This window comes from Brienomyrus brachyistius, unplaced genomic scaffold (genome assembly GCF_023856365.1).
Source record: "Brienomyrus brachyistius isolate T26 unplaced genomic scaffold, BBRACH_0.4 scaffold33, whole genome shotgun sequence".
Classification (NCBI taxonomy): Eukaryota; Metazoa; Chordata; class Actinopteri; order Osteoglossiformes; family Mormyridae; genus Brienomyrus; species Brienomyrus brachyistius.
In genome coordinates this window covers 2,199,034-2,221,894 of record NW_026042308.1, presented here as the reverse complement: position 1 = coordinate 2,221,894, position 22,861 = coordinate 2,199,034, and the positions used below count along the sequence as shown (strand labels likewise).

Here is a 22,861-nt window from a genome sequence, read left to right as displayed (position 1 = left end):
ACGTATTATGATGTTATTATTTAGTTATGTTGTTGCTTGGTTACATTTGATCCCTCCGCACGTGGGAAGCTACCGGTTTGAAAGACGCGGCTTCACTTGCTTTTCTGCACCAAGATGGCAAGGTAAGTTGCATTTCTGCTCCCATTTTATCGTATAACTTATCTTATTATTAATATCTGTCTTTGTATGTATAGTGGTACCTCGACCCACGAACAGTCCTGTTCACGAATAAATCGTGTTAGGAACCAGATGTTCCAAAATGTTTTGTACCGGTTGTCGAACCGTGTTTCGGGCCGCGAACACACAAACGTCCCCAAAAGGGTCCGATGAAAGCTCCCCAAAGAACCACCCGAAACGCGAAGAAATGTCCAGTATAATAAAAAAACAATAATATTTTCGAAATTACTGCATTTGACTGTTACTCAGTCTTTTAATGTTGATTGTTTAGTTTTTTGGGGGGATGTTTTGTGGTTCTTTTCCGTGTTTTGGCGTCTTTCAAGCGACCAGCGTATGCTCAGTTTTAATGTTTTATTTAATTTTGCATTTGTTAGCATGTAAATGTAAATGTATGCTCTCAGTTATATGTGCACAGTCTGTCATAATTTGATTGTACGGTAGGGGGTGTTGAGTTGTACTGCGCGTGCTCGAAGTGTATATATGTATGTATAGAGTGACCTAAAGAGAAAGACGGCGATATGTCCTAGTTCATGGTGAATAACGTGTTGTGTGAACTTTTTTTTCCATTTATAAATCCTCTATTATTGTTAGTCTTCTCCCGATTTTCTTACCGCTGCACCGACAGTTCGACGTGCCAACAGCATTATTTGTTACAAGTAAGGTTATTTTAATTTAAGTCTATATTCTTGGTCGCGTTCTCCCCATGTCGTCGTGGGGTTTCCTCCGGGTACTTGCTAAATTGCCCGTAGGAGTGCATGTGTGAGTGAATGGTGCGTGAGTGTGCCCTGCAATGGGCTGGCCCCCCCATCCTCGATTTTTCCCTGCCTCGTGCCCATTGCTTCCGGGATAGGCAACCCAGTAGGATAAGCGGTTTGGAAAATGAATGGATGAATTCTTGGTCACAGTAAAATATTAAAAATTGAAGAAACTGCAGCGTTTCTGAGGTTTAAACATATTGAACATAATACATATTTACATTATTTGAAATGGGAGAAATTGAGGTCACGCACTTTTCAGGTCAGGAACTAAGTTCGTGAGCCGAGGTATGACTGTATATTGAAATATGTTTGTGTAAAATTCAGTATATTGTTTGGATTATATTTAAATTTTATGTGCAGGTTAGTTAGTGTCACATGCAGGGTTGCCAACCCTCACTCAAGATGTCTTGTAGTCAATCTGTTTTGTTCCATTATAAACCTAAAATTAGCTCCATCAAAAGTGTTGGGGTAGTCTGCAAACCCTCCAGACTATTTACAAGGTAGTAAGACTGTTGCATATATGGAGATGAATGTGCAGACTTGTCTGGAATTGAGAATCTCACGCCAGCCAGCTGACCAAAGATAGCAGCTCTGCCTGTGCAGTAATGCGGTTGTTGATTGGGAAGGTGTGGGTCAGTGCAGAAGTGTAGTCCACATGTCAGGAGTGACTGACAGCTCCATTGCATTGCCTGTATGTTGTTTTTCCTCATTCAGAATCAGACGAATGGAGAAAGCTGTTTGCTGGAGCGACGACAGATACTGGGCAACTTGGGACAAGTGGGGAGAGGTGATTGACTGGGGAGATGAGAAAGAGCTGTGCTCCCCAGCAGAATCACCTTCTGACCAGGCTGACAGTTCCACTGAGTCACATTCCCGAAGGCGAATTGCCAAGGCAGTTAGCTGGACGGATGATGCTTATTGGGCAGCCTGGGACAAGTGGGAAGAGATCATCTGCTGGGGTGATGAAGAGGAGTGCTCCCAAGTAACTCCACCCACTAGCCAGCTTGGGAGGGATAAAGGGATAGATGTATATGGGTTGGAGGCTTTTGTGATAAATAACAGGACAATCTCCATAAAGCCTGTAGACAACCATCAAGAGAGTCTGAAGATAGGAGCTGTGCTGGTAGACCTCTGCCAGTTTGATCTCGAATATTTAGATCAAAGTAAATTTAATTTTGAAATTGTGCAAGTACAAATTGGAGAAGTAGAAGTGGAGGAGACTAGAGAAAAGGCGTTTGAAAAAGCATTTGAATTGGAAATTGTGGATGTGGCAGTAGAAGTTATAAACAGTGAATTCCAGCCGAATGCTATAAATTTGGATATTGTTGAAACTAAGGTGGACAAATTATTATTGGAAGAACTGATCGTTGGCGATTTAGAAGCAGGCAATGTGAAGGTGTCAGTATCAAATGGCAATGTGGTGAAGGTACCCTTAAGGTACCCTTCACCACAGAGGAACAGAAGGACCAGGCAACCTTAGACCATACTCTCTGGTGGTTGACTCGTGGCAACTGGACTCTGAAAGTTAGAAACGTTTCGCTGCTCATCCAAGCAGCTTCTTCAGACTGAGGGAGGTAGTAAGTGTCCACATATTTATCCTCCTGGGTAAGTAGTCTAAGGGGGCTCATTGAGTGAAACAAAGTGGGGGGGGGAGTTGCGGGTAGATGTAACCAGTCCCTCCTACTCCAATAGAGTGGGTCGTTAAGGGTGGTCCACCTGGTGGAGGTGTGAATTGGGTCTGTTTTTTTCCTGGGAATTATTTTTGTTTTGGCAAATGATGAGAGGGCCGCAGGTTAAATTGGAGACAGGTTGTGCCTAATGCCTCTACCTCTGTTGAGTGAGGGGTTGTGCATTTGCACATGCAAAGCTGCTTGGACGAGCGGTGAAACGTTTCTACCTTTCAGAGAGGTACAATGTCTTTGGATGTCTTTTGTCTTATGCAGTCTGGGAGTTGACTGAATGCTGGGGTGGGGGTAGCTTTTCCTTTGTAGTGGGGTCCGGTGGGGCGCCTTGGGCTCTGTGGGGCCCGGTGGTGCTGCTGCCTTGGGCCCCGGTCTGGATGGGCCTGGGCCCCCCTCCCTGGATGGATTTCGGGGAACGGGGAGTGCCTATGGGGGTCAGCGGGGGAGCTGGCTCCGGGGGGGGAGGTATTTCCCCCCCCCCCCCCATTCCTTTCCTCCCCATCCCTAAATGCTTCCCTCCTCCCGCTCCATCACACCACCACACATGTAGGGCTTTGAGGTGTAGGTGCGTTGCTGGGATGCAGGGTAGGTATTCCTCCTCTGTCCCCTCGCGACCACCTGTACCTCATTCATACACTACAACATAGACACTCTCATTACTTACTCTCTCATGACACATACATTTAGGGCGTTGGGGATGGGCACACAGAATGGCATCCAGAGGGCGGTCTGTTCATTCAGCCTTACCTCTGGTGCCAGGGCCCACATCTCAATTTTAATCACACATAGACATTGAGGGTTCTGGTGAGGGGCCGAGCTAACACCAGCTGTTGGTCGGCAGTGGATGGTTAGTGCCATGCCCTTCACCTGTTTTAAAAGCACTTTAGAACAACACACACCAACACCACATCTGAGCGGGCGAAGGGGGGCATGGGGTCTTTTCACACCCCCGTTCCCTGTTCGCCATTTGGGGCTGAGAGGAACAGCTGGTCGGGGTCTGGGCTGGTGGGCTTCTCGGCTACTGCGGGGTCCGGGGTGATATTCTGGTCTCCTAGCCAGAGGAAAAATAAGGGTCCACATAGAGTATATATGGGGAGTGAGAGTATGTGTACAACGTTCATTTCTGTGTGTGTAAATGTTGGGTGAATGTGTAAATATTTGTTTATGTCTGCATGAGGGTGGGAACGTATGCTTGTATATGTGTGTGCCTGTTTGTCTATACACACGTGTCAGGTTGGGTCCTAGACTCCACCTGAAATAACATCTCGGGCACAATAAAGTGGTCCTCCGCAGAGGGGGGGTGGTGGAGGGAAAAAAAAAAAAAAAAAAGCTTGTGACCCACCGACCGATTTCTTATTTGATTACTGTTGTTCCTTGTCTTGTTTTTGACCCCTCGTGGTCTGCTTTTGTTTTTATTAGTGTCTCTAGTGTTTTTCCCCTTTCCTCCTTTGAATCCCTGAGTGAGTCGTCCACTCTCTGTTTCTGCTTGCTCCATGCCACGCTGTCGCTCTCAATCCGCCCTGGACCTGTGACAGTATTTCTGTTTTTTGCTTTTGTTTGGACATACTGAGTTTAGGATACCTAGCTTAGAAGGAATAGTTTAGCCTGTCATGTGTAACGTTGTTAAATGCGCTGATATCAGTGTTATGTCACAATACCAGAAACTTAAAATGGTACATTTTGTTTTCTTTTTGTTTTCTTGCAATTACTACATACAAATGTTTAATGTTTTGCTGACATCTAATTAGAAAATAAATGCATTTATGCTTTAAATGATCTTTTTGTTGTCTTCAATCATTTCAACAGGTGAAAATGACCTGAAATCAATGAGTTTGAACACTGGACACTACATTCCGTGTTTGTGTAGTCATGTTTAGTGTACATGCGAGTTCATTCGTATCCTTTTCCCCAGAGACAAAAAGTAGGCTAGGCTAATGGGAAAAAACACACAAATATATAGACCTAATGTCAGTGTATTGTTTATGAGGTTTTGTAATATCTGAGACCAAATTAAACTTAATCTGTGTATTTAATGGATTTATGTGCTATTGCTACTGGTTTAATTGGTAAATAGGCCTTTTTCCAAGCAATTGAATATTTAAATGGGAATGTTTTACGCTATTGATTTAGCTTTAATCATGAAGTACCAAGCTTGATATCAATCCATGTCTAATGTGACATATTCAGGACATGCAAAGTCTATACACATAGGCACAGACTATGGCTGGGATTCGTGTGGCCTACCCTGCAGATGGGAGGCCAACACTGCATGGTATATATTCTTTAAATTTATTTAATATTAGTTACATAATTACTCATATAGACCATGTTAATACTTAATAGTGCATGTAAAGAAAATTATACTCTCATTTGACATTAATGTGTGGAGTGCATGTAAGTATGGAATATCCATCCATTGGCTGTAGCACTTATCCTATTCAAGGTCAAAGCCAGAAGCTATGGATGCAAGACTGGGACAACAGGAGCTGACCCTGACAGGAAGCTCATCTCATAATGATATTCCCCACACCGTGCTACTTCTTGCAGAGCTTTGCTGGGGTAGGTGGTGTGGCTATCATACCAGCCGGCGACGCATCCAGTTAGGATGCTCTTGATGACACAGTTATAAAGTGTCCTGAGGATAAGGGGACTTGTGCCACACCTTTTAGCTCGTCGGAGGTAGAAGGGCCGCTGCTATGCATTTAAATTTTTCCCAATATGATAAATGTAGCGTGGAAAAAGTAACCATATCAGTTTACATGGGCTTCTACAGGGGGTTAAGTATCCATCCATCCATTTTCTGAAGCCATTTAATTCCAACTGGGGTTGCCTGGGGACTGGAACCTATCCCAAGAACACTGGGCACAAGTGGGAACCAACCCTGGGGAATCACCAACACACCACAGGGTGCACACACAACTACAGGACCAATTTAGACTCACCATTCAACCCCTCTTGAATGCTTTTGGACCGTGGGAGGAAACTACAGCGCCTGGTGAAAACTCAGACAAACAGAGGGAGAGCGTGCAAACTCCACGCAGAAAGGACTTGGGATTGAACACAGGACCTTCTTGCTGTAAGGCAGCAGGGCAAACCACTGCGCCACCATGCTGCCCCTGTGTTAAGTATGATAAGTAATATGACAAATGTCATAGCTCAGCTATAGATATGCATAAAATGTACGGAAAGACGATATAAACATCTTGTTACTGGTTCATAATCATAGTGAGAATATCTTATTGTTATGCAAACGTTAGTGCTTCCTTTGTTTCTGATTTGTGTCTTCAGGATCTCCAGGGCAGCTTGTGGACAAACAGGAGGTGACACCTATGAAAGGAGACACTGTCAGTATTCAGTGTCACTATACTGACATTTACATTGACATGTCGTGGTGTAGGATGGGCAGGGGCTCCTGTGTAGGGAATTCTGGGAGTTTGGATGGGAGGCCTGTGGAGCTCAGTGATGAAAGAGTTAATAAAGTGCTCAGCGTCACAATGAGGCGACTGGAGAGGAAGGACACGGGCTGGTACCTGTGTGTGGCAGAAAACCTGCAGACACTCCTTCCTATTAAAGTCAATGCACAACCACACACAGCACTGAATGTAAGTAATTAATTAAAATATGTGAGTCATTTATACTCTATTACAAATAAATAAAGGCTAAATGGATCCCAAATCTTTCCCTCGTGAAAGAAGTTGGCGCATTTTTTTGGGAAGAATCTGTTTGGGGGAGGGGGCGTGCACTGTACTCACTGGGGTATTACCAACAAGCACCAGGGTGAACAAAATACTCAGCTAAAGTCAGAGCAAAGCTAAAAAGAATGAAATTAAGCAGTTTTAGCTGACTTTAGCGGACATTCTTATAATAAACTCCTTTCTTATACTTGATATATGAAGTATGTTAACACCCCTTGGCCTAGATTTGTGATCTTTCATTCCTCTGAATCCTTTGCTCATCCCGATTCAAATTCATCCATTGCCGTTAATTTCCTTATTGGATTTTCTGTCATTCAGAATTTTTCAGAAAACCTGCTTATTTTGCACAGGCCAAAAATTTTGTCCAGTCTTCTGCTTTGTAATTTGGCACCCTGACAGAGGCCCATCCAAAATACTGGCTCACCAAATTTCTGTATTATTGTAGCAACACCATCAGGTCAAATTTCAAGATATGTTTCTGCATGTAAATTCTGAATTCTTAAACCTGGGATTATGATCTTTGGTGTGTTTAAAGTCATGGCTTGTCTAACTTCGATTGCACTCATTAATTAAGTCTGTCATATTGTCATTTTGAATTTTTCAGAAAAAAAAGTTTTTTGGAAACCTAGGCTGTTGATCAAATCATCATCAAATTTGGGGTGCATCATCTAGAAGGGATTGTGACCAAAAGTTACTAAAAGTCAGATGCTATGGCGACTATCATCCAATGAATTTGATGACAAAGCCACTGAACAGGATGTGTGGCCATATCTCAACAAAACTTTGATTGGATAAAATTGATTTGGTGACTGGACTTGGGGCCCAATTCTGAGGAATAAGAACAAAAATAGTGTCATTCCACCACTAGGTGGTGTTGCAATAAGTAAACATGCCTTGTGGCTAATAACTGTTGAATGGATTGACCTAGGGGGGTGGCATGGTGGTGCAGTGGTCAGCACTGTTGCCTCACACCTCTGGGACCCGGGTTCGAGTCTCCACCTGGGTTACGTGTGTGTGGAGTTTGCATGTTCTCCCCATGTCGTCGTTGTAATATACTGCCATCTAGTGACTGCAGTATGTAGTGGTTTGGTGTGTTGTCCCAGTTAGGCTTCCGTACTGCAATGTAAAAAACTCATGCGTGTGAGCAGCAAGTAAAGCGGTGTTCTACACAACCACCCAACGGTGTATTGAGTCGTTTTGTGGCGTATGTTACATGGTGTCAGAAGTCTAGCGACTACACGCATTTCTCGTGAATAATGGCATCTTCACATTTTGATCACCCGAAAATAGACTGGGATGCGGCCGATTTGCATCAGGAATTCGAACGGTTTCGCAGTCATGTCACGTTCGTGTTTGATGGCCCGCTGTCCGAATTATCAGCCAAGCAACGTGCAGGCTGGTTGGGCACCTGGATCGGAGAACAAGGCAGGGAAATTTACAAAACGCTGGTTTGGGCAGACGGCGAGAAAGATGATCCCGCCAAAGTTCTGGATAAGTTTGCAGGCTACATCAGACCGAGAAAAAACAAGCGGATAGCCAGACATCGCTTCAAACAGAGGAAACAGAGCGCATCGGAGAGCTTTGATAATTTCTTAAAGGATTTGAAGCTCATATTAATGGACTGTGAGTACGCCGACCCAGATGATATGCTAATCGATGCTATAATCGCAGGAGTCAGAGAGAAGCGAGTCCAAGAAAGACTACTGGACAAAGGTGAGGATCTCACATTAGCAAAAGCTATTGAAATCCCTCAGCAATTTGAACTGTCACAAAGACAAATTAAAATTGTTAGAGAGGAAGACCAGTCTGTAGGATTATCGGCAGTATTTGCTGGGACCAAATATGTTGCACGCAAGAAAGATGCGTTCGATAAATCAAAGAAAAACATCGCAAAACGTACTACATCAAGCCAATATAAAAGTTGTCCGAGGTGCGGAAAAGATGCCCAACATGTATGGAATCAAGGAAAATGTCCAGCTGCAGGCTCCATATGTTCTTACTGCCATAAACAAAATCACTGGGCTGCAGCATGTCGCAAGCGTCCAGTAAGCACAGTGAGTGTAGAACAAAAAAACGACGAAGACGATGGAGAAATTCTTAACATCAACCTGACTCAAACAGGTGCTCCTGAAGAGGATAAATGGACTGTTTGTGTCCAAGTTTTATCTCAGGATGTACAGTTTAGAATAGACACAGGTGCTAAGTGCAACACCCTAACACTAGGAAATTACCAGATTCTGCACCACACGGGGGAGTTGATGCGCTCCAATAGAGTGCTTCGATCATACTCTAACCACACGTTGAAGCCAGTAGCCAGAGTAAAGCTCCCGCTAAAGTACAAACACCATGTCACCAACAGTGAGTTCGAGTTGGTGGACATAGCACAAGAAAATGTACTAAGTGGCACAACAGCTGAAACCCTAGGCCTCATAGTGCGACTGGACTCAGTGAGAGCCTCAGCGGAAGAGCAAGATGGAAACACTAGCTGTATGACTACCGCAGCTCGTTATAAAGCAGCATCTCTGAATGACTTCCCGGAGCTAAAGAGAACCACAGGTACATTGCCTGGGAAACACTCGATCAAAATTGACCCCGATGCAAAAGGTGTAATTCACCCTGTCCGCCGACAACCAGCAGCACCAAGACAACAAATAGTGGAGAAACTGCAGGAGATGGAAAAGGATGGTTACATCACCAACCTACAGAGTGGGTGAGTTCAATGGTGGCTGTCTTACGTAATGGCAGTGTAAGAATCTGTATAGACCCAAGCGACTTGAACAAAGTAATCAGAAGAGAACATTATCCAATGCGCACCATAGAAGAGGTTGTGTCTGCAATCCCAGGTGCCAAAATCTTTTCTGTTTTAGATGCCAAGTCAGGGTTTCTACAAATAGAACTTGATGAAGCATCATCCTTCCTCACCACTTTCAATACGCCACTTGGCAGATTCAGGTGGCTCAGACTTCCATTTGGGATAAAGTCAGCGCCAGAAATCTTCCAGCGCATAATGGATCAAATGCTTGAGGGGATTGAGGGAGCCGTAAGCGTAATGGATGACATACTTGTAGCAGCACCCACAATAGAAAGGCATGATGCCATCCTTCGCAAAGTAGTCGAGCGAGCCGTGAGCTACAATCTAAAACTAAATCAAAACAAATGTCACATTCGTCAACTGTCAGTGCCATACGTCGGACAGCCTCACTCAGCTGGTTGGTCAGTACGTCACCAGGCATGGCAGAATTGTAAAGCCCCCAAACAGACTCAATCTGTAGGTGTCGAATCAGTTGGGCCAGGTGTGGTAAAGACACCTGTGGAAGTGAAGTGCTGGAAACCTCTCCTTCCAAATTACTAGATTTTGATATGTGTTGTTACATTGTCAGACCTGAAAATCTACTGTTCAAGGGACATTCAATTTGTGTAAATTGCTAAATCATAAGCTGTTTTCTATTTTCGTTCATAAACGACACATCTGTTTGTTGATTTTGATACATTTCTTTGGTAAGAGGGGAGATGTAATATACTGCCATCTAGTGACTGCAGTATGTAGTGGTTTGGTGTGTTGTCCCAGTTAGGCTTCCGTACTGCAATGTAAAAAACTCATGCGTGTGAGCAGCAAGTAAAGCGGTGTTCTACACAACCACCCAACGGTGTATTGAGTCGTTTTGTGGCGTATGTTACAGTCGTGGGGTTTCCTCCAGGTACTCCGGTTTCCTCCCACAGTCCAAATACATGCTGAGCCTAATTGGACTAGCTAAATTGCCCGTAGGTGTGCGTGTGAGTGTGAATGGTGTGTGAGTGTGCCCTGCTATGGGCTGGCCCCCCATCCTGGGTTGTTCCCTGCCTCGTGCCCATTGCTTCCAGGATAGGCCCCGGACCCCCCGCGACCCAGTGGGATAAGCGGTTAAGAAAATGAATGGATGGATTGTCTTAGTACCCAGCCTCATAAGTGAAACCTGAGGAACTTTTGACTTGCAAAGCGATTTGTCCATCACATTCAAATGATTTTGATGGTGATGCCGCCAATCACTGTGTGTTAACATATCTCAGCAATTCTTTGGTCGTTTGAGGCCAAACTTGGTATTTTTACTTGGGGCCACACCTTTGGGGAGTGCATCAAATTCTGTGTCATTTAACCACTGGGGTGGGACACGTTTCATTGACCTACAATATTTTTTCTAATACATTTTGATGTATTGGCCTTTCAAAAGTAGTTGCTATGACTGGGGCTTGTCAGGATTTGTCATTGTTTTTTGTAGCCTTTTGATCACCTTCATATCTATTCATAGACATCGTTTTTAAATGTGCAACAACATGGATTATTTGTGACTGTGAAAGTCATGACATCCAGCTGATCGGCAGATTTATTTGCAAAGCCTTCACTACATAATGTTCATACCTCAATTCTTTTCATCTTTCCCAGCTAATGGCCTCCAGATTCTACCAGTAGTACAGAAGTACAGAGCAGCACTTGGTCACACTTTCATCAAAAGTGTTTCATCATCAAAATCACACTGAAGTGCAGTTCAGTCTTTAAAAAATCAACTAGCTAAAGTGTGATTTTGATGATGTTACCACATGTTATATAAGGGGAAAAAATGCAAACAAGTGACACTATGAATGTATAAATGCAAAATGTTATGTGCTCAGAGCCAGGCTTGTTTAAAAAACTGATTTTAAACATGAATTTCCCAAGTTACCCAAAATGAATTAATAACAAATGTCACTTGGTGGGAAAAATTGTGTTTTACTGAATTGTAACAGAGGTAGTGAAGAGTATGAAAAGCACTTCAACTGTACATGGAAAGCAGAACACCACAAACATACAATTCACACACTGTTATCAGAGCTTCATTTTCTCTGAAGTAGAGTTTATGATATTTGGAGACAATTAACAGCTACACAACAAAGACAAATGACCCATACGAGTATAACAGCATAGAAATGGTATTCCTAAGTAAAGTCCATCCATCTATCCATCCATTTTCCAAACCGCTTATCCTATTGGGTCGCGGGGGACCGGAGCCTATCCCGGAAGCAATGGGCACGAGGCAGGGAACAACCCAGGATGGGGGGCCAGCCCATCGCAGGGCACACTCACACATGCACACCTATGGGCAATTTAGTAAGTCCAATTAGCCTCAGCATGTATTTGGACTGTGGGGGGAAACCGGAGTACCTGGAGGAAACCCCACGACGACATGGGGAGAACATGCAAACTCCACACACATGTGACCCAGGCGGAGACTCGAACCCGGGTCCCAGAGGTGTGAGGCAACAGTGCTAACCACTGCACCACCATGCCGCCCCAGTATGATACATATATTTTAAAAAAAAATGACACAAACAAAAACATCAGTCCAGTTCCTGAAAATCTGATTTAGAAAAATACACCCCACAATTATGATTACATTTTTTTATATACAGTATATAATGCTATATATCAGGGTTCCCCAATTCCAGTCCTGGAGAACCAGTTTGCAAGGACCTGTCAAATATGCCTACTAAACCTGGCAATTGGCTGGTGAGCTGAATAAGGTGTTTGAGTATTAAAATCTGGGTGCAGACTAGGCCTGCAGGACTGGAACTGGGGAATCGTGGGGAATTGAAAGTTACCATCACCAAAAATAACTTTTATTTTAAAGTTTCATAATGAAATTAATTTGCTCATCAGGATATTCTGTTTGGCAAAGTATTCCAGTACTTGGGTTTTAAATTATCCATCGTAAATCTTTGTCACCAGATGCACAGTAATCATCCCACTAAAGCAGAACTACACTGTCATCGTATTAAAGGGGTGAGTTTGCACACAGCATTGGTTGCTCCAGCATCCACAGTGTCATTCTCCCAAGTTACTATACAGCAATTAACAATCACTGACAGCCGCTAGTAATTAAATGCCTAATAACCATCATGTAGTGATTGAAAGTGATTCAGTCTCAGCCATGGCAAATGTAATCTTATGCATAGCTATTTAACAAGAATAGTATTCCCAGATGGAGGTGAGTACGAGGACAATCTTTTCATAGCTATTTCCTAGCATGGAGTATGGCGTAAGAGGCAAGTTTATGCATGCAGACAATTGCATATTTCAACTGATATGGGAATGCCACTTTGGGGCCAATGACATGCTGACCTCAGTAAAATTCCAGAAGATATTTTTCAGCCTGGATACTTCTCTCCCGTGTAGTAGTTCTCTGCTTAACAGCAACAAGAACTTAACATACATGATGGTACATAAATGTGATCTGCTGATTTCAGATCTGTAAGCATAAATTACCTTTGTTGTATTCCCTGGCCTTCAGGCTAATTGGAGTTGCTAAATTGCCCGTAGGAGTGCATGTGTGCGTGAATGGTGTGTGAGTGTGCTCTGCGATGGGCTGGCCCCCCATCCTGGGTTGTTCCCAGCCTCGTGCCCATTGCTTCCGGGATAGGCTCCGGACCCCCCCGCGACCCAGTAGGATAAGCGGTTTGGAAAATGGATGGATGGATGGATGTATTCCCTGGCCTTCAGGCTAATTGGAGTTGCTAAATTGCCCGTAGGAGTGCATGTGTGCGTGAATGGTGTGTGAGTGTGCCCTGTGATGGGCTGGCCCCCCATCCTGGGTTGTTCCCTGCCTCGTGCCCATTGATTCCGGGATAGGCTCCGGACCCCCCGCGACCCAGTAGGATAAGCGGTTTAGAAAATGGATGGATGGATGGTATTCCCTGGCCTTCAGGGAATACTTATGGTTTTAGCACTGTTCCCCTGTCGCTGCAGATACTTTGGCATGCAAGCCAATAACTCATAAACCGTTCGACGAATCCTTTTCAAACTTTCTACAGGTATTGGTGAGGAACTAGAACTGATTTAATTTTGAAACAGTCCCAAAATGGAAGCAGCGCCACATAGTGATAATGAAAAAAGTAGCAGTTTTGATGCTTGACCCTGCTAAGACCATAATTCAATAACCGTTTGATGGATCTTTTTCAGTCTTTGCAGAGGCATTATAGGGGGCTGGAATGGAACTGATAAAATTTTGAGACAGCTCGCCAGCAAATATGAAATATGGCTCTCAGGAAATATGAAAGAGCTTTGTGCGTGGAGATGTGATCTTTCCACATGATTTCAAGTGAAAACATGAAAAGGCATCTTTAAAACGAAGGCTTTCGCTATTGCAAATGTCACACTATTTAAGGTCTCAGGAAGTCTAGGGGAAGCACAAATATATAGTGCATATAGCTGTGTCTCACATAAAAAGGTTGTGCATACTCTGCTCATATTGTTCAAAATGGAGTAACACTTTGCCATTAATTTTTAATTTTAGTATGAGCCCATATAGTTAAGTCTTGACTGTTTACAGGTAAACACTTAAAAAAGATATAGCTGAGGTCCTGGATTCAGTCTCCTGCATTTTCTCTCTAACCCACTCAAAGAATTTCTTGCAGGGATTAATTCAGTATGTTTTAACAACATATAAAAAGACCAGATGAGTTAGGAGCAACACTTTACTTGAGGGGGCACAAATAATGTAGTAGTACATCCATCCATCTATTTTCCAAACCGCTTCCAATCCTACTGGGTCGCGGGGGGTCCGGAGCCTATCCCGGAAGCAATGTGCACAAAGCAGGGAACAACCCAGGATGAGGGGCCAGCCTGTCGCAGGGCACACACACACCATTCACTCTCACACACACACCTATGGGCAATTTAGCAACTCAAGTTAGCCTCAGTGTCACGCTCGGCGTCAGCGGGTGAGGCGCACGGACGAGGCGAGCGGGCAGGAAGCAGGCGAGCAGGCAGAATCAGGGCAAACGGGGATTTATTGGGATGACGCGGAATAGGGAACATGGCACGCCGACTAACACCAATGACAGACAAGGCAAACAGGTAAGACCAGGACTTAAATAAGACAGGACCAAGCAAAGTAAGTGGACAAAGCTGGAGACGATCAGGTAAGCACACATGGGTAATCAGGGGGCGTGGCACACACGAGGAGCGGACGGAGCGGGCGTCACAGAACCCCCCCCCAAAGGCGCGCCCGGGAGGAGGCGAAGGACGGGACGAGACCAGGAAACCAGAACCTGAAAGACAAAAACAAAACCAAATCAACGGGGAACAGGGAACAAGACAGACAGGCAAAACTGACAAAGTGGCAGGAGCCAGGACAGGACACAACACAGGACAGGAAAGGCCGACAGACAGACCAGAAACGGGGACATAGAGGGAACAGGCGGGACAAAAGGAGCGGGAGTGACGGGAGGGAACGACGGGAAACCAGGAGCGGAGCGGGGCAGACCAAAGGAACGAGGAACAGAGGACAGCGGGACAGAGGCAGGAGGAGGAACAAACACAGGCAGGACCGGGGCAGGAAAGAAGGGAGAGAAGGAGGGGGAACTAAGGGGAGCCCGAGGGATCCCCAGCGGGCGACGGGAGGCAGCCGGAGGGGCCGCAGGCGGCCGGGAGGCCGGAGCTGGAGGGGATCTCGGAGGGGCAGAGGAGACAGGGCGAGGGACCGACGCAGGGACGAGGGAGGGAGCCGGAGGGGAGACCAGGGAAGGGGACGAGGGAGCAGGAAGGGGCCAGGGCGAAGGCAAGGCGAGGGGGGGAGCCGCCGCAGGCGGCAACGTCCTCCGACGAGCCGAAGGTGGGGGCCCCGCAGGCGACCGAGAAGCCGCCGTCGGGGAGCCCCCAGGCGACAGACCAGGCACCGGAGGGGGGAGCGAGGCAGGGCGACGAGGCACCGGAGGGGGACCCGCAGGTGACATCCGACCCGGAGGGCCAGGACCCGCAGGCGCCAACCGAGCCAGAGCGCAGGCGAGGGAGGGCGAGCCAGGGGGCAGGGCGGGAGGGACCCCAGTCCTACGTCTGTGTCCCCTCCCCTTGCGGGACACAGACATAACGACCCTCGCTCGGGGTCGAGGTCGCTGGGGCGAGGGTAACGTCACAAGTTCTGTCCCCGAGGGGTCCCATTCCAGCTCCTCCACCTCCGAAGAGGGAGGAGCCAAGATGGAGTCGTCCGGGACCACCTCGGGGACTAGGGTTAAAGGGACAGGAGCTGCTGCAGGCGGAGGGGGCGCCTCTGGAGCTGCTGCAGGGCGGTCAGGGACAGGAGCGCGGTCAGGGACAGGAGCGCGGTCAGGGACAGGAGTGGAAGTCTGGGGGGGCGCCTGCCCGGGAGCTGCAGGTGGCTGCAGTGGGGGCGCCGGCCCGGGAGCTGCAGGTGGCTGCAGTGGGGGCGCCGGGACAGGAACACGGTCAGGCTGCGGGGGCGCCGGGACAGGAACACGGTCAGGCTGCGGGGGCGCCGGGACAGGAACACGGTCAGGCTGCGGGGGCGCCGGGACAGGAACACGGTCAGGCTGCGGGGGCGCCGGGACAGGAACACGGTCCGGGACTGGAGTGGAAGTCTGGGGGAGCGCCTCTGCAGACGGCAGCGCAGATGGCGGCCCGGCCTCAAGGGCCGTAGGGACCAGCGGAGGCGGCTGCGCAGGCGTTGGTCGTTGCGCCTGCTCGGGAGCCGGGTCCGCGGGCCGAAGAAGTGCCTGCTTATCAGCAGCAGGCGGCAGAGAAGGCTGCTGCAGTGGGGGCGCCTGCCCGGGAACTGCAGCGGGAAGAGGGAGCTGCGCAGGCGTGGGAACCGCAGGCAGTGGCGGCTGCACCTGCGCTGAGTCCGCGGGCGGTGGCGGCTGCACCGGAGCGGGGTCCGCGGGCAGTAACGGAGGGAGCTCCTCCGTACCGGCGATCTCCGGTCTCTTCCTCCTCCTCCGGCGCCTGGCGGTGGCGGGAGGCGGCGCGATGTCCGTGAAAACGGACGGCGGAAGAAAGGCTTCCGGCTCCGGGTACGGGTAGAGGAAGGGCTCCTCGTCCTCTTCCTCACTCGAGAGCCAGTACTTCCACACGGGATCGGGGTCGCGAGTGGTCAGCTTCCGGGCTGGAGGTAGGGCGGGTACTTCCCTCTCGTCCTTCGTCGGGAGCCAAAGCCTGGAGAGCGAGCAGGCGCCGAGATAGATCGGCTCTTCTGGGAGCCTCTTCCTCCCTCTCCGCTTCTTTTTGTGGTCTGTCATTCTGTCACGCTCGGCGTCAGCTGGTGAGGCGCACGGACGGGGCGAGCGGGCAGGAAGCAGGCGAGCAGGCAGAATCAGGGCAAACGGGGATTTATTGGGATGACGCGGACTAGGGAACATGGCACGCCGACTAACACCAATGACAGACAAGGCAAACAGGTAAGACCAGGACTTAAATAAGACAGGACCAAGCAAAGTAAGTGGACAAAGCTGGAGACGATCAGGTAAGCACACGTGGGTAATCAGAGGGCGTGGCACACACGAGGAGCGGACGGAGCGGGCGTCACACTCAGCATGTTTTTTGGACTGTGGGGGGAAACCCCACGACGACATGGGGAGAACAAGCAAACTCCACACACATGTGACCCAGGCAGAGACTCGAACCCGGGTCCCAGAGGTGCGAGGCAACAGTGCTAACCAGTGCATCTGTCAGAGTTCGCTGGTTAAAGCGGGTAGTGCGCACAGGCTGACAAGCGGGCAGGAAGCAGGCAAGCAGGCGGAGTACGGGGAAAACGGGGATTTATTCGGGATCGGGACGGAGCAGACAGCACTAAGACTAACTAACATCAATGACGGACCAGAAACTAAGGCAAGACATGGACTGAAATAGACGAGACTGGGCGAAAATAAGTGGACACAGCTGGGCAAGACCAGGGAAGCACACGTGGGTAATCAGGGGGCGTGGCACACACGAGGATCGTACGAGCCGTGCATGACAGCACCACCATGCCGCCCCTGAAGTAGTACACTCTTACTTAATTTATTAATTAACCAGAAAGTATTAGTTATATACTGATCCCACGTTTGTTCATTCTTAATCATAACAGTTACTGTATTTGTTCATCATTTGTACTTGAGTAGTTACTGAGTTATTACTGAGTAATGTATATTTGAACAATATAAAATATAATAATATATGTGCTATAAAAGGGGCGGCATGGTGGTGCAGTGGTTAGCACTGTTGCCTCACACCTCTGGGACCCGGGTTCGAGTCTCCGCCTGGGTCACATGTGTGTGGAGTTTGCATGTTCTCCCCATATCGTCGTGGGGTTTCCTCCGGGTACTCCGGTTTCCCCCAACAGTCCAAAAACATGCTGAGGCTAATTGGAGTCACTAAATTGCCCATAGGTGTGTGAGTGAGAGTGAATGGTGTGTGAGTGAGCCCTGCGATGGGCTGGCCCCCCATCCTGGGTTGTTCCCTGCCTCGTGCCCATTGCTTCCGGGATAGGCTCCGGACCCCCCGCGACCCAGTAGGATAAGCGGTTTGGAAAATGGATGGATGTGCTATAAATCAACAAACCATTGTCCTTTCCTTTTATCCACTGCAGGGCTGCAGGAAACAGCATACAGAGGAAATGCCTTGGGCGGGATGGTAGCCCGGATCAGGGCTCACAAGTGGGCAATGAAGAAGTAGCACTTCACGTGTACGGGAGAAAAACAGCAGCCAGAGGAATCCTATGCAATCTCAGTGAGAATAAACTCCCCAGACCCAGGACTGGGGCAGAAATTGCAGGATTCTCCTCTAGCATTTATTTTGGCATACTGTATTTATTGCTATTATCCTTGGTACATGTTTATATTTGCCAATAATTGAAATTGAAATAAACATGATTATTATTCATTCATCCTCGTACCGCATATCCTGGAGACGAGGGCCTGGAGCTTACCCCAGGTAGCATAGGACACAATGGTATACTTTTGGATGGGATGCCAGTCCATTGCAGGGAATGCACTCACTCACACACTGTGGGCAATTTAGAGATGACAGTCTATTATTATTAGGATACCTATAGTTTTTAGTAGTTTTCACTATTATTATGCTTTTTGCCATGGGAGTCTATGGCAGCCCATAGAGCTGATTGGCAACTTTTTTGGAATTTGGCACATCGATAAAGGTCAGTTCAAACTATTCATACCAAATTTGGGTTCAATCCATCCATCACTCTAGCGCCACCCTCAGGCCAAATTTCAAGAAATGTTTTTACCTTATTCTCTTTCTTATCATTGTATGATTATGCTATTTACTTTTAAGTATTAGCATTACCTGTCTTAGTGACATCCCATAATACAGCTCTGATGACCTGATCACATATAAAACACTTCCCACGCAGCACATTATGCTTTATTATCTATTTATTATTCAAACATCAAACTTTGATGACGTCAATGTATATCCCTGACATAAATCACTGACGTGAAGCTATGGACATCATACTTAACTAGCTGACGTTTTAGTATTTTATATAGCATGATGGGTGCAGATCTAACTTAGTGTATAACTTAGTTTCGGCAGTGGTTTTGCTATATAGAGTCCATCGTCATGATCCCATAGTTAGCGGAAGCGAAAATAGTGTAATTAGTACAAGTACTGAAGAAATGTAATGTAATGTAATACCGAACAGCTTTCAAAAATGCGGTACCGCAATACCTTTTTGGCACCGGTATCCCGCGCAGCATCAGTCTGTCTGAGATATTTGATAAAGTGTGGATCTTCCTATACGTGCAGCACGAATAAATAAAAACCTCTGCTTTGTATACTTGACAAATCTGTGTGTGTCATCATACTCAAAACCGCCCCAAATAAGCCACGAAATTAACCATGAATTCTACCCTACTGTGGTACACAGCTTTGCTTCTTATGTTTCTTTCACACAAGAAGTTTCATGTTGATGACAAAACGTGCTCGCGTCCGGACCAGTAAGTGCAACAGGGGGGCAGAACTGGGGAGGGGGGCAGGATGCGATCGTGCTCGGTTGCCGTATAAGGCAGCCGGGCCCAGTGTGGTACGCGCTTAGTCTAATTACAGGTTCTTGTGGGAAGCTTGTGTGATGTATAACCTTGTTCATGTCAGGTTTCGGGCTGGTTGCGAGCGCGATCGCACGGACAGGAAACAGGCAGGCAGAACACGGGGAAACTGGGATTTATTAGCACTAAAACGGGACGAAGCACGAACATCGACTAACTAACATCAATGACGGACCAGGAACGAAAGCAAGACATGGACTGAAATAGACAGGACTGGGCGAAAATAATCGGACACAGCTGGGTATAATGGGGAAGCACACGTGGATAATCAGGGGGGCATGGCACACATGAGGATCGTACGAGCTGGGCGTGACAGTTCGACATACTGATCGCTATGTATCGCGATACAACAGTTTGCAATGTTACCAAAGTGTCATTTTATAATTCCCATATTAAACAAGTTACCGTGCATAGTGCTTTGGGGAGAGACAGACTCCAAGAGTGCAGTTCATTTCGCGTGTCTTTAAGTCATTGTCTGATATCCAGAGCTGAATGTGTGATTCATGCTTACTACTATATTCTTGCTTTGCAGTTCTTACACAATTTTTTTTCTTATTTACTTCTAAAAGTAAATAAAAAACTTATAAAGCTGTCATTATTATATAACAACTATACGTATTATGATGTTATTATTTAGTTATGTTGTTGCTTGGTTACATTTGATGCCTCCGCACGTGGGAAGCTACCGGTTTGAAAGATGCGGCTTCACTTGCTTTTCTGCACCAAGATGGCAAGGTACGTTGCATTTCTGCTCCCATTTTATCGTATAACTTATCTTATTATTTAGTATCTGTCTTTGTATGTACAGTGGTACCTCGACCCACGAACTGTCCTGATCACGAATAAATCGGGTTACGAACCAAATGTTCCAAAATGTTTTGTACCGGTTGTCGAACCGTGTTTCGGGCCGCGAACCCACAAACGTCCCGAAAAGGGTCCAATGAAAGCTCCCCAAAGAACCACCCGAAACGCAAAGGAATGTCCAGTATAATAATAATTAAAAAAAATCATATTTTCGAAAATACTGCATTTGACTGTTACTCAGTCTTTTAATGTTGATTGTTTAGTTTTTTGGTGGGATGTTTTGTGGTTCTTTTCCGTGTTTTGGCGTCTTTCGAGCGACCAGCGTATGCTCAGTTTTAATGTTTTATTTAATTTAGCATTTGTTAGCATGTAAATGTAAATGTATGCTCTCAGTTATATGTGCACAGTCTGTCATAATTTGATTGTACGGTAGGGGGTGTTGAGTTGTACTGCGCGTGCTCGAAGTGTATATATGTATGTATAGAGTGACCTAAAGAGAAAGACGGCGATATGTCCTAGTTCATGGTGAATAACGTGTTGTGTGAACTTATTTTTCCATTTATAAATCCTCTATTATTGTTAGTCTTCTCCCGATTTTCTTACCGCTGCACCGACAGTTCGACGTGCCAACAGCATTATTTGTTACAAGTAAGGTTATTTTAATTTAAGTCTATATTCTTGGTCGCGTTCTCCCCATGTCGTCGTGGGCTTTCCTCCGGGTACTTGCTAAATTGCCCGTAGGAGTGCATGTGTGAGTGAATGGTGTGTGAGTGTGTCCTGCAATGGGCTGGCCCCCCCATCCTCGATTTTTCCCTGCCTCGTGCCCATTGATTCCGGGATAGGCTCCGGACCCCCCGCGACCCAATAGGATAAGCGGTTTGGAAAATGGATGGATGGATGGATGGATTCTTGGTCACAGAAAAATATTAATAATTGAAGGAAATGCAGCGTTTCTGAGGTTTAAACATATTGAACATAATACATATTTACATTATTTGAAATGGGAGAAATTGATAGAGGTCACGCACTTTTCAGGCCAGGAACTAAGTTCGTGAGCCGAGGTATGACTGTATATTGAAATATGTTTGTGTAAAATTCAGTATATTGTTTGGATTATATTTAAATTTTATGTGCAGGTTAGTTAGTGTCATATGCAGGGTTGCCAACCCTCACTCAAGATGTCTTGTAGTCAATCTGTTTTGTTCCATTATAAACCTAAAATTAGCTGCATCAAAAGTGTTGGGGTAGTCTGCAAACCCTCCAGACTATTTACAAGGTAGTAAGACTGTTACACATATGGAGATGAATGTGCAGACTTGTCTGGAATTGAGAATCTCACGCCAGCCAGCTGACCAAAGATAGCAGCTCTGCCTGTGCAGTAATGCGGTTGTTGATTGGGAAGGTGTGGGTCAGTGCAGAAGTGTAGTCCACATGTCAGGAGTGACTGACAGCTCCATTGCATTGCCTGTATGTTGTTTTTCCTCATTCAGAATCAGACGAATTGAGAAAGCTGTTTGCTGGAGCGACGACAGATACTGGGCAACTTGGGACAAGTGGGGAGAGGTGATTGACTGGGGAGATGAGAAAGAGCTGTGCTCCCCAGCAGAATCACCTTCTGACCAGGCTGACAGTTCCACTGAGTCACATTCCCGAAGGCGAATTGCCAAGGCAGTTAGCTGGACGGATGATGCTTATTGGGCAGCCTGGGACAAGTGGGAAGAGATCATCTGCTGGGGTGATGAAGAGGAGTGCTCCCAAGTAACTCCACCCACTAGCCAGCTTGGGAGGGATAAGGGGATAGATGTATATGGGTTGGAGGCTTTTGTGATAAATAACAGGACAATCTCCATAAAGCCTGTAGACAACCATCAAGAGAGTCTGAAGATAGGAGCTGTGCTGGTAGACCTCTGCCAGTTTGATCTCGAATATTTAGATCAAAGTAAATTTAATTTTGAAATTGTGCAAGTACAAATTGGAGAAGTTGAAGTGGAGGAGACTAGAGAAAAGGCTTTTGAAAAAGCATTTGAATTGGAAATTGTGGATGTGGCAGTTGAAGTTATAAACAGTGAATTCCAACTGAATGCAATAAATTTGGATATTGTTGAGACTAAGGTGGACAAATTATTATTGGAAGAACTGATCGTTGGCGATTTAGAAGCAGGCAATGTGAAGGTGTCAGTATCAAATGGCAATGTGGTGAAGGTACCCTTAAGGTACCCTTCACCACAGAGGAACAGAAGGACCAGGCAACCTTAGACCATACTCTCTGGTGGTTGACTCGTGGCAACTGGACTTGTCTCTGAAAGTTAGAAACGTTTCGCTGATCATCCAAGCAGCTTCTTCAGCCTGAGGGAGGTAGTAAGTGTCCACATATTTATCCTCCTGGGTAAGTAGTATAAGGGGGCTCGTTGAGTGAAACAAAGTGGGGGGGGGGGGGGGGAGTTGCGGGTATATGTATCCAGTCCCTCCTACTCCAATAGAGTGGGTCGTTAAGGGTGGTCCACCTGGTGGAGGTGTGAATTGGGTCTGTTTTTTTCCTGGTAATTATTTTTGTTTTGGCAAATGATGAGAGGGCCGCAGGTTAAATTGGAGACAGGTTGTGCCTAATGCCTCTACCTCTGTTGAGTGAGGGGTTGTGCATTTACACATGCAAAGCTGCTTGGACGAGCGGTGAAACGTTTCTACCTTTCAGAGAGGTACAATGTCTTTGGATGTCTTTTGTCTTATGCAGTCTGGGAGTTGACTGAATGCTGGGGCGGGGGTAGCTTTTCCTTTGTAGTGGGGTCCGGTGGGGCGCCTTGGGCTCTATGGGGCCCGGTGGTGCTGCTGCCTTGGGCCCCAGTCTGGATGGGCCTGGGCCCCCCTCCCTGGATGGATTTCGGGGAACGGGGAGTGC

At 46.6% G+C, this 22,861-nt stretch overlaps 1 protein-coding gene across 2 annotated transcripts; it reads left to right on the top strand.

Moving 5' to 3' along the window:
- The first annotated feature begins 3 nt into the window (after nucleotides 1-3).
- On the top strand, nucleotides 4-22,386 carry LOC125721492 (uncharacterized). Of its 2 annotated transcripts, none has more exons than XM_048997439.1 (2): nucleotides 4-122; nucleotides 21,456-22,386. In XM_048997439.1, exons 1-2 carry the CDS (start codon nucleotides 115-117, stop codon nucleotides 22,219-22,221), a joined length of 774 nt encoding a protein of 257 aa, XP_048853396.1. In that variant the 5' UTR covers nucleotides 4-114; the 3' UTR covers nucleotides 22,222-22,386. The 2 variants fall into 2 exon arrangements, with proteins under 2 accessions (XP_048853396.1, XP_048853395.1); XM_048997438.1 differs by lacking the exon at nucleotides 4-122 and adding an exon at nucleotides 19,745-19,896.
- The last annotated feature ends 475 nt before the right edge of the window (nucleotides 22,387-22,861 follow it).